The 12,117-nt window shown below is 43.6% G+C and overlaps 1 protein-coding gene across 1 annotated transcript in view; it reads right to left on the bottom strand.

Annotated features, from left to right (window-relative positions):
- COL4A4 (collagen type IV alpha 4 chain) overlaps positions 1 to 12,117 on the bottom strand; it is a 131,725-nt gene that overhangs the window by 49,231 nt on the left and 70,377 nt on the right. Inside the window, exons 24-29 of the mRNA XM_049614794.1 lie at positions 8,806 to 8,878; positions 7,518 to 7,624; positions 5,015 to 5,198; positions 3,547 to 3,615; positions 2,004 to 2,111; positions 1,303 to 1,521 (exon numbers count right to left, since the gene is read on the bottom strand). Of these exons, the coding sequence (XP_049470751.1) occupies positions 1,303 to 1,521; positions 2,004 to 2,111; positions 3,547 to 3,615; positions 5,015 to 5,198; positions 7,518 to 7,624; positions 8,806 to 8,878 (760 nt within the window). The remainder of the gene's footprint in view (positions 1 to 1,302; positions 1,522 to 2,003; positions 2,112 to 3,546; positions 3,616 to 5,014; positions 5,199 to 7,517; positions 7,625 to 8,805; positions 8,879 to 12,117) is intronic.

The following is a 12,117-nucleotide window of genomic DNA, read 5'->3' as shown; positions in this document are numbered from 1 at the left end:
GAGACAGAGGGAGAGAGAGGGAGAGAGCATGTTCAGGAGCTGGGGAGGGGCAGAGAGAGGGAGGGAGAGAGAGAATCCCAAGCAGGCTCCGGGCCATCAGCACATCCTGACTCAGGGCCGCACGAACTGTGAGATCATGACCTGAGCCAAAATCAAGAGTCAGATGGTCAACCGACTCAGCCATCCAGGTGCCCCCAAGAGTATTTTCATAATAACCTTCATCTTCTGCTGAACATTTCCCTTAGATACATCTTCACAAGTGAAATAGCAAATTACTAAGTCAAAATTATTTTTACTGACTCAGATAATACATTATCTTGTTACTTTCCAACGAATTGGGGTTTTGCATATGAATATTTTGACTTACAAACTACAGAACAAGTAAGCTCCCTGGTGACACAGAATGTGGCTTAGTCCCTTGTCCTCCACGTGCCCTGTACTATGATACTACTGTGGACACCTAATAAATGCTGGCCCATCCACTGTCAGAAAAGACCCAGAACAGTGTTTGTAAAACACTAGTCTGGGGTCCACTCTTGGTCCCCATCACCCAAAAGGCTAAGTAAGTTCAGATGGAATTTCTGGCCCCCATCCAATTTTGATGTAATGAATCAAAATTTCTGAGATTGGGGCCCAGAAGATGATTTTCATGGCCCCGACCCAGGCTTATTTTTAAGCACATTAAATCTAAAGACCTCTGCTGAGGATCCTGAAGAATCCTTGGTGAATTTGGAAATGGATGAAAATCAGTGCCAGGGCCATCCTCCCACCTTCCCTGCCTGCTGCCCCTGCTGGGACGAAAGTCTCTCCACCCTGTCACCTGTTCAAATGACACAGCTTGTGTGCCAGGGCCCAGCCCACCCCCAGCTCCTCCATGGGGCTTCCCTAAACAGCATCTCACCCTGTTCTGCCTCCCTGAGCTGCCCCTCCTCTTACAGGTGGTCCTTCAACCTGGCTTTGGCAGTGGGCATGTTCCCCAGGCCCTGCTCCTTGGGCGTTTACAGAGCTAACATACTGTCCTGAGTCTGAAGCAGGCAGATGTCCAGTAGCTGCTGAATCAAACTGAACTGACGGGAGTCACAGTGAGCTGCCCTGGATTCGAAAGGAACCAGTAAAATGCAAAGGCAACACTCAGGACGCAGGTTACTTGAAATGTGACCAGTGCTCATTTATGAGGGAAGACGCCTGGGGGGACATTTTGCATTCTAGACTTCTAAGGCTAGATAGTCCAAATAGTCTTCAGTGACCTGTTGCAGACCTGAGCCAGCTTTATGGACCACAGGGACAGGACAGCCCTCATACCTGCAAAGCCTGGAGGTCCTGGATCACCTCTGTGTCCTTTTGACCCCGGCACCCCTGCAAGACCTCTCTCTCCCAGGGGACCTGGGTGGCCGTAGGCAGTGTCTCCCATGATTCCTTTCTGCCCATTTGCTCCACGAGAACCGGGAGAGCCTGGGGGCCCAGGAAGGGAGGACCCCTTTGCACCTCCAAAACCTGGATCTCCTTTGTCACCACGAAAACCTATTGAAAAATATTGTTTAAATTGTTAAACATATAAATATAGAACCAATACAAATGTAAGACTACTACTTTGATAAAAACACATTAAAAAAAAACACAGGGATACGTAACTAAAATTCAGAGTAGCTTAATAGGCAACGTTGCTTTGCCACCTTTCACAGGAAAATACATTGTGAGTTTGTGTTTTCTAGAAGCCAACAATGTTTCCCTAATCGCTTTCATCCACTGGCAGTCTGTCTATACTGAGCAGTTTCTACCAAATAACAGACCAATAGTAGTCTATAACTCATGCTTTCAGGTGGAAGGAGCCCTGAGGATTTACAAAATTACCAGAACCTAAAAATTATCAAAACATAGCTAAGAGCTTAGTGTTTCAAGAAAAAACATCCCCCCATGATCTAGGGATCCGTGGGCCATTTGCTTACTAAGGTCATCGAGTTTCGAGGTCTACACACATTCTTAACTGAAAACCACTTACTTACCAGGTGGACCAGGTATTTCTGATATTCCTGGTTTGCCACGCTGACCCTTTGGCCCATCTAAACACCTCAACCCTGGAGCGCCCGGAGGGCCCGGAAGTCCCTTTGGTCCTAAACAATAACAACCAAACCCAGACTCAGTAAAACACAAATGAAATGAGAACAAACTAAAGTGGTTTAAAAAAAAAAAAACAAAAACCAAAAAACCTCTATGCGGTCTTTTTCAGAGGACTTCTACTTTATGGAAGATGTTGCCTTGCCTGGTTTACATAATCATTTTATGAATCATGTGCTCCAAATAAGTGTTTCAAAGAATAATTCTGTTCATGTACTTCATTTTTTTTAAAGAAGTTAATGTTTATTTATTTTTGAGAGAGAGAGAGAGAGAGAGACAGACAGACAGACAGACAGACTGTTGTGAGCGGGGGAGGGACAGAGAAAGAGGGAGACACAGAATCTGAAGCAGGTTCCAGGCTCTGAGCTGTCAGCACAGAGCCCGACGTGGGGCTCAAACTCACAAACCATGAGATCATGACCTGAGCTGAAGCCGGACAGTTAACTGACTGAGACATCCAGGTGCCCCTTGTTAGTATACTTTAAGTCATACATAAAGGATTCTTCCTGAAAGCCTTTGAGACATACACCAGCACTCAGATGAACCTTTTGGTTCCTCTGCTCTGCGTCAACACAAATATTAGAGCATAGCCCCTTCTGTAGGAAGAAAGATATGTGGCCTGCTGGGTGAAGGCCAAAATCTATTTCCCTGCATTTTACTGAATTTGCCCTCAAATGAAGTATAGGCAAAAAGCACCTGCAAAAGGAATTGAGATTTTAAAAAAAAATTTTTTTAGTTAAAGAAAAAAACCATTCTGACATTTCCTACTGTAAGTGATCTCAGCTAAAATAACTTTAAAGGAGGTGCATCTGCCAACTTCAACTTTGAGTGTTCATGTCCCTTGAGATTTGGAAAACAGAAGAGAGTAAAATGTAATCAGTAAGCAAATTATCATTATTCACTCTTGGGGCATAGGAAATACAGTTTTTAAATTCTCAAAGAGCAGACATTTTTTTTTTTTAATTTTTTTTTTCAACATTTTTAATTTATTTTTGGGACAGAGAGAGACAGAGCATGAACGGGGGAGGGGCAGAGAGAGAGAGGGAGACACAGAATCGGAAACAGGCTCCAGGCTCCGAGCCATCAGCCCAGATCGTGACCTGGCTGAAGTCGGACGCTTAACCGACTGCGCCACCCAGGCGCCCCTCAAAGAGCAGACATTTTTACTGATTTGTGATCAAATCAAGGTAAATTTTGTTACACAGAGATCTAAAAAAAATTAAAAACCCATCTAGAGGGTGCCCAAACCAGTAGACTAGAGTCCCAATGGGAATTACCACTCATACTGGCTTCCCATAGTCCCTAAAAACCCGGTAAGAGTTTTAGAAATATCCTCATTAGTTGCCTGATGATGAACTATTGGTTCATCTGTCTTACTAGTTCTTTTACTCTGTGGTATGTGTAAAACAGTTAACTTCTCATTGATCATACCTGGAGCTCCATCAAAACCTGGAGGTCCTGGCCTCCCAGGGTAGGTTACGTTACAAGAAATTGTATCCCCTGGAATGAAAAAAAAAAAAAAAAGTGGCATTCACACAACTGATAGCCCCATGTAACATGAATCCCAAAGACAACTCAATCAAGATATTCTTTTCATGTAGTGTATGTGGCATCCAAGGGATAAGAGGACCCCAAGTATCGTTAGATCACTTGAACTACCTTTGTTCTGAATTTCTAGAAGCTCGGTCCTGAAATCTGAACTTCAACGGTCAGACAGCTGTAAACATAGGGGGAATAGGAAAAATTCCAAGAAGTATCAGTTTTACTAGCCTAGAAGAAAACAATGCATTTATAGGCTCAATGATATCCAATACAATGGAATCAGAAGATTTGGTAAAGCAGGAAATCACAGCAACATCTGACACTGAGTTCAGAAGATCTGACTCCCAGTTTGGCTGTGGGAGTGTGTAGACGACGGGGGGTGGGGGCGCTGAGATATTAATACCAGCTGCCATTCAGGGAGGGGCTACCATGAGTCAGTGGCCTCAAATGTATTGTCCCTTGAATTTTTTTAATGACTCTGCAACGTGATCGTTGTCACCCGCCATTTTCATGGTCAAGACAGTAAGACTCCGAAGCTTGTGCCTCTCAGTTTCCTTCCCCTTTAAAATAGAACATTTCTCTTTTCTCATAGAAATAATTATAAAGTATTACTTCATATGCTCTCAAATCAAAAATGTACCAAATGAATAAAAATACTGTTATATTTTGATGGGTTCAGAACCATAATCTTAAAACCTTATTGAGGGCCAAAATATTGCCTTTCTATGTTGTCGAAGCAAGAACCAAAGATATTATTTCATTCTAAAACTTCGCAGTTAATAACGGAGTCCAAGGTATATGTACATATTGCAAAAGAAAAAAATCTAAATTCTTTCTCCAGCCTTTTCAAAGGTTTTCAGCTATAGTACTGCAAGTCATGTATTGTTTAAATTCAAATAACTGTCAAATATATTTGAAATCCCTCCCTTTTTTCTTTCTTTCTAGAATGCCTACAAATGGGTTTTCAAGGACAGTGATGTATTTTTTAAATGAAATACTGGTGTTTTTTATTAAGATACACTGCGTTGTCTCAAAAGACTATAAACAACTAGATATTTTGAATATATATGTAAATTTAATGCAGATTGCATAAGTTGGGATTGAGAAATGAATGAAGACAATTTTGGCATGCTAGACAAATAATGCAACAAAGACATTTTAGTATTTTAAGAATTTGTTGTAAATATTGATTGTGCTGTAATGCTTTTATTTGTCTGGCAATATTCAAGGTTTGAACAGCAGCTTGAAGGAATTTTATTTAGTGGTTCTGCTACAATAGTTTGGCCCCAAAGAGGGGATCGCTTTAGCTTCCACTATTTTCCCCCGACATTCTGTAACACAAAACCTTCAAAATTACCTTTCTGACCCTTCAAGCCCTCAAGGCCCCTCTCGCCGGGACGGCCTGGAGCTCCTGGTGGCCCTCTTTCTCCTGGTGGCCCGGGAAATCCTAGTCCTGGTTGTCCCTTAGGTCCTGTTCTTCCCGGGCGCCCCGGCAATCCAGGAGACCCTTTTGCACCTGGGGCTGCGTCTTCATGATCCCCCTGGGAATATTTGCATCGTGAGTCAACTACCAATCTTTGCAAGTCCATAAACCCAAAGCAGCCATTGTCATCGTCTATAGAAGCATGTGGAAAAACTTCATATTTCCAGTAGACAGTTCCTCAATAGCAAACTATTAAATCACCAATAGATGAGTAACTTAGTTTCTTCTTCATCCTTTACATAAAAATTTACAAACATATAGATGCTATGGCTGGGGAGTCCACCTCAAATACAGAAAGCTGTGTTATGTATTCAATACAGAATTTAGAAATTTTTTGTTAGAACAACTCTCTAATACCAAATATAATGAAATACAGAAATATGTCAATTGAGGGAGGGAAGAAAGAAGGCTTACAAGCTGAATAAATAAATCCTTAGGTCCTTGAAACTGTTTTCCTGCATTCTTATGAGAAGACACAGGATAGACTCAATTACCCTCCACGTCTGCAAGGAAAGGGCTGACCAACACTTCCTTCTCCTGCTTTAAGAATTTGACCTTTGGTTAACCGTCTAGTTCTGTTCCTCTGGAAACTTCCTAAAAATCGGATGCCAAATATATTACAAGGCAACATTGCTTATGGTAACGTCAATCCCTGGTGGCAAAACTTGCATCTGTTCTGGAAAACTATGAAGACCTGTGCGGAGTCCTTGCCGGGGCTCCCTTGAGCAGTGGTTCCCTGTGGGGTCTCCAGAGGCCGTGTCCCTGTGGGGCAGGAGGCTCTCAGTCAATGCTGCTGGCACATGTGCTGCGTGTGGATCTCGTTTCACTCTCTCCCGCCAAATGAACAGCTACCAGGGGTCTTGCATACGAGCGACGCACGTCTGATGCTACCCTGCTGGCAAGCTGAGGGCTGTGTCTTCTGTCTTCCCGAGTAGCCTGGTCTCACATGTGGGCGATGACAGTCTTGTGAGTCTGGATTGGTTCAACGAATCTAGGAGGACCGCTCTAGACCATTATAGAAACCCCTCACCTAATGCGACCTAGGGTACGTTTTGGTTTTTCACAATGAGATCGGAACCTGAGGACCATTGCCACTCAGTGACATTGGCTTCTTGATAGTTCCTGAAGCGGGAGAGTAAACAAAACAGGGATTGCCAAATCTAAGGCAGACTTCGTTCATGATTATCATGATACTTGATATCAGCTGAAAGACGAGAGAGACTTCTGACCATCTACCCTGGTTTGACTTCCAGGCTTCTCTTACTCACATACCATCTGTCTGAAGGAGCACCTATAAATCAGAAGTTAGTCCTTCTCTATTACGACACTGTTGATGGCAGGCAGCACAGGCTGGTGAAAGCAGCACGTGCTTTGGCAGACTGGGGTTTTCCCTGCGGTGTAGTCTACTTAACAGATAGGTGACCTTGAGCAACACACCCTCGGCCTCCATTTCCTAGGATAAAATGTGAAAGCGGATTGCTCTTCGGAAAATTGATGATGTGGGGGCGCCTGGGTGGCTCAATCAGTTAAGAGTCTGACTCTTGGCTTCGGCTCAGGTCATGATCTCACGGTTCATGGGTTTGAGCCCTGCATCGGGCTCTGCAGCTGGTAGCATGGAGACTGCTTAGGATTCTCTCTCTCTCCCCCCTCTCTCTCTGCACCTCCCAGCTCTCTCTGTCTCTGCCTCTATCAGAATAAATAAACTTAAAAAAAAAAAAAAAGAAAATTAATGATGTGAATAAAACATAATGTAGGCATCCAAACATGCCTCATGTACCCGTGATACTTTAAGTTCCTAAGCCCAGGATCATGTCTCATTGTCTTTTCTTACGACCTCCATTACCTCCACATGGTCTCCACCCAAATCACGTTTGAAAATGCAAAAAATATCATTTGTCGGTGGGGTTTTCCATCAGCTAACATGTCAGTTCAGATTTGCACCACTTCACCCTCTCTTGTTTGCCACTTCCCCTCACGTGCTTCTTCACCTGGGGACAGAACTGGAGGTCATTATCAGGACCTGTGTTCTATGCTCCTCCCTACAGAGTTAACTGAACAGGCCTGCAGCCACTGGGGGCTTTGTAGCTAGATACAAGGGCCCCAGAAATAGATAAACACCATGATAATGATACAAAGACCAAAGACGGGACAGAAAGTCATGCTGTGACTCAACTGTCACTCAGGATTTCAGACCATCTGCAACTATGCCACACCTTTTGTAACAATCATCTTTTTCTGGCAGTCAATGGAAGGTGACTCTGATTCACAGCACATGACGCTTTACTGAATTACAGTTTTAAATTGAGAAGCGGCAAACAGATGCTTTGTGACCATATAAGGAAATGAAACTCTACAGCCAAAGAAGAATTATACATACCGGGGGTCCCGGATCCCCCCTTTCTCCAGGAAGTCCATCCCGGCCATGTTGTCCCTGTTGCCCTGGAAATCCTGGGAGCCCATCAGGACCCCTTTCTCCTTTCTGCCCTGGGAATAAAGGCCAAAAGATATTCAAGCCCTTCTCAGCAGCTGGGTGAAGTAGAAGGAAACACAGGACAAAAGGTAAAAGCAATGACCTTGCCTCCAGGTGGGCCGGTAGAGACTCCCCTGAGTGTCTCCATTGACTAAAGTCACCACACAAAAGACAACCACACAAAAGTCATAGGGAGGAAAGACAACTGCCAAACCCACGGGATCTCTTATCTGGGGAGCGCTCTGCCGAGGAGGTTGTGTAAGGAGGCACCAATCACATGGCCGCCGTGTGTGGGGTGCCCAACATGGTAGTCCAACCCCTAGCAGTGGTGAATGGGGAGTAGTCCGTGGCTGCACACTTGCCCCAGTCTAGGCCAATCTTTCCAGAATTGTTTTGTTTTTCAAACTGGAGCTGAGAAGGTAGAGCTAGCTCTCTTCCTTTTTGTAAGAACTTAGAGCTTCTGCTAGGAAGGGCAGTCTACCCACACAGCCCAGGGAAAGCTAGTCTCGGGGAGAAAGGGCAGATGGTGCAGTCCCCTGGACCCAGCTGTCCTGGGAGACTACGTCTAACATTTCAAATTTTGTTTGGCTGAGTCAATAATGTTTTCTAAAACTACTTCAAGCTGGGTTTCTGTCGTGACCAAAATAGTCTTGATTAACACAGGATGCCATAATGCACTGAAAAACTGGTAGGCAGGTCAAAGGAGGTCTTGTGTCAAATCCAAGTTCACAGTAATGAAGATTTAAATAGGTGGCTAAAGGAGCATCTATATTCTCAAATCAGAGACAGAGGATTTGAGGTTCCACATTCTCACCACTCTGTGAAGGTCAAGGAATATTATTTTTTATTTTGGAGACAGAGAGAGAGAGAGAGCATGAGAGTGCACAAGTGGGGTAGAGGGGCACAGGGAGAGAGAGACAGAGAATCTTAAGCAGGTTCCATGCTCAGTGCGGAGCCTGACACGAGGCTCGATCCCATGATCCTGGGATCGTGACCTGAGCCAAAATCAAGAGTTAGTCACTCAACCAACTGAGCCACCCAGGAGCCCCGGGCCAGGAATGTTTTTTTAAGCAATCTGAACAATCCTGTGTCTTGTTATAGAATTGATCTGTGGTCACAGGGAAATGAATACAAGATGAAAGTTCACCTATCATTCATAAAAATGGCAGGGAGCTAAGTGATTGACTAGACTCACCTTTCACTCTTGACACAACCAAGTCTCCCTTTTCTCCTTTACTGCCAAGTGGTCCTGCAGCACCGGGTTTTCCCTTGGTGAGAAATAAGAGGAATGAATCAGTTTAATTTTGATGGGTCAAAAGTTATTCACCTACATCTAATCTCTCTCTTCTTTACTTCTAAATCACCTGTTCCAGATTCTGGTGTGGTACCCTTGGTATCACTCTCTTCCTTACCTTCTAAGGTGGGTCCTACCTTACAAAACTGAAGGTCTTGACCTGCATTTAGAAGCTTGTGGAATCTGGATAAGGTCTGTACGAGATTCAACAGAAGCATCTATCATTATCAATTTCCTGGTTTTGGCAACGTACTATGGTTATGTATGCTATCATCGGGGATGCTGGGTGAAGTGTCCATGGGAACTCTCTGCGTGATTGTGTAACTTCTTTGAGTCATAACATAAAATTTATCTCAACATAAAAATTTATAATCAAATTTTTTAATTTTTTTTTAACGTTTATTTATTTTTGAGACAGAGACAGAGCATGAATGGGGGAGGGTCAGAGAGAGAGGGAGACACAGAATCCGAAACAGGCTCCAGGCTCTGAGCGGTCAGCACAGAGCCCGACACGGGGCTTGAACTCATGGACTGCGAGATCATGACCTGAGCTGAAGTCGGATGCTTAACTGACTGAGCCACCCAGGCACCCCCTATAATCAAATTTTTTAACTATCTTGAGCATTTTAATAGAATGAGGAGTAAAGAAGAAGGTAGGTTAACCACAAAAGCTGCCACTAAAGCCGAAGGCAGAGGTTTAGGGATAAGCTTGTGATATTGAGGGAAACTGATGGGCAAGAGGAGGGGAAAATAAGAACCATGGTTACACGGTTGATATATTTCCTCTATATAGCAAGTAAACAGCTGATTTTCACTGATGGGCTCATCATCTTTTGACCTCAACATTGCTCTGAGACTCACTGTTTGGGTCATGGTTTTGTAAGTGTTACATATTACTGAATATTAAGCCATGTCAACAATCTGGAAACCTACCATCAGCATATTAGAGTGGCCAAGCATCATAGTAAATATAGCTACAGAAACACTATACATAACTTAAGACTTATCAGATGACCTTGAAAGTCAAGAAACACAGATAAGAATTTAGACGGAGGTAAAAATGAGAAGACAGTTTACTTTTCCTACACAGATGCCACCTTGCCTTATTTTCATACAATCTAACAAGTTCACGCAAGCTTAACCTGCTTAACTGGCACTTTATAAGCAGTTAACTACTAAGAGGAGAAGGTAACAGTGGAGATCAGTATGATGGCAGCATTAAGTAGTAAGAATGAAGAGGAAGCCAAAACCGTACGCAACAGGCATAAAAACCCAAATGGCAAAAATGCTTGGGAGCCATCTGATGTAGAAAAAAAACAGTTCCACACACCCACTCAATTACCCCCCCACCCCCGCCAGGGGCATCACTGTAGTATAGCATCCCAGGTAACGATATCTATGTGACATCAAAAAGGCAAGTGGAACAAATTTTTCAGTAGGAAGAGCTAGAATAGACAGAAAAGGAACTTTAGAAATCGCAAAGTGCTAATATGGGTTGAGTGTTGCTTAAATGCTTATTTTTCCTGTCTAAGACTAAGTCATAAGTGACAACATGACAGGTCCAAAGTATATGAGACACAGTGTTCAGCCCAAGAGGCAGATAATGAAAACGCCCTTCCGATGGATAAACTATCAACACATAAAACCATTCATTTAGCACACGAACCAGTTTCTCTCCAGAAGGAGAATGCCAGTGGAATGCTTAATAAATGAGACCTTGGTGTCCTGGGAGTCTGAGCAGCTCCTTAGTTAGCCATTGAAGACTTAGAATGTACTATAAATTTCTCTAATGCTGTGCAGATATAGAATATTCAGCACTAGAGTCAGATCTCAGACTTATTTGAGCTAGTGAGAAAAAAAAAGTAGATAACCAGCACTGGTTTTGGATTTCACTAGAGAGACATTCACTGACAATCTACAAAGGGCCAGGGAGTACTCAGAGTAGCAAGGACACAACAGTTAACAGCAGACCGTCTTGCCTTCATGGCACTTAGACTTAGATTCTTAGTGAAACAAATGTTGAATCCAAGAGATTCTTGGGGCAAAGGTTCCCAGCAGCTTTGGGATCAAGGCGACTTGTCATTATTCCAAGACCTGAGATCATTAAATACATGTGTTAATACAACAACAAAGTCTCAACAGCAACAAAACAAATTCCTCTCTGCCAGCCGTGTAACAGTTGTTTAAAACATGGTCTAGATCAGGTATTTGAGCCACAGATGCCCACAGGGGCCGTGCCTAGCAAGGGAAGCAGATGGATGGACAGCGCGGAGCCAGGAGCACCCAGCCCTTCTACACGCATGGTCACCTCTCAGCTCCTGGCAACTGTGGGAATGCACTGACCTTGTGTTAATGAACTTCCAATTTCTCAAGGGCTGCCATAAATCTTATTAATAATACAAAATAAAACACGATGAAGACAAAACCAAACAAGCCAGTAGGTCAGATTTAGCCCATGTCAAGTCCATGACCTTTGGTTTGCTCTACAACTCATCAGGGGCAGTGACCCTGCTTGATCACTGGTGTATCCCTTACAGCCCTCAGAATATGTTGCTGAACTGAATTCTTACCCCGTTGTTATGTCCATTTTATAAATGAGGCACTGAGGCTCAGGAAGACCGTAGAGCTTGCCCGTGTCAGAGTTGGGATTTGAAAGTGGATCCACGTGGCTCCCAGTCCCCATGCTTAACGTGACAGCATCTTGGTAGGAAACCCCCAACCTCAGACTATGGCAATAAATACAAAGCTTTGTTCTAACCATAAAAAAAAAAAATGTAAAGAACCTAAACACACTTTTCTGTTTTCTATTTGCCTACCAATCTGTGGCTTCTGAGGCCAGGGACCAGCTGCTGAGAGAGGACATGTCCGATGAAGTGAGAGCACCCACAGTGATCGTCTGTGGTTCCTCTGTGCTCTCTCTTTGTATCCATTCTTTTCCCCCAAACACCTTCCTTTCACCGTGCCTCGTGGTATAAGGATCTAGTCCCCAGCTGTAACCACACTGTGATGAACTTAATGCAGAGAAGTCATATGGACAGGACCATGTACAGAAAAAAAGACATCAGAAACATTACCTGTCCTAAGAGTAAGACGTACAGCAGCCGAATGACATAAAGCTCAGCCAGGACAACCCTGGGCAAACTAGCAATTCACGCTCAAAGAGACTAGCCCTGAGAAGCAACTCAAGAGAAAGCCATAAAAATATTTTAGAAC

This window comes from Panthera uncia (genome assembly GCF_023721935.1).
Source record: "Panthera uncia isolate 11264 chromosome C1 unlocalized genomic scaffold, Puncia_PCG_1.0 HiC_scaffold_3, whole genome shotgun sequence".
NCBI classification, from domain to species: Eukaryota; Metazoa; Chordata; class Mammalia; order Carnivora; family Felidae; genus Panthera; species Panthera uncia.
This window is presented reverse-complemented; position numbering and strand designations above follow the sequence as displayed.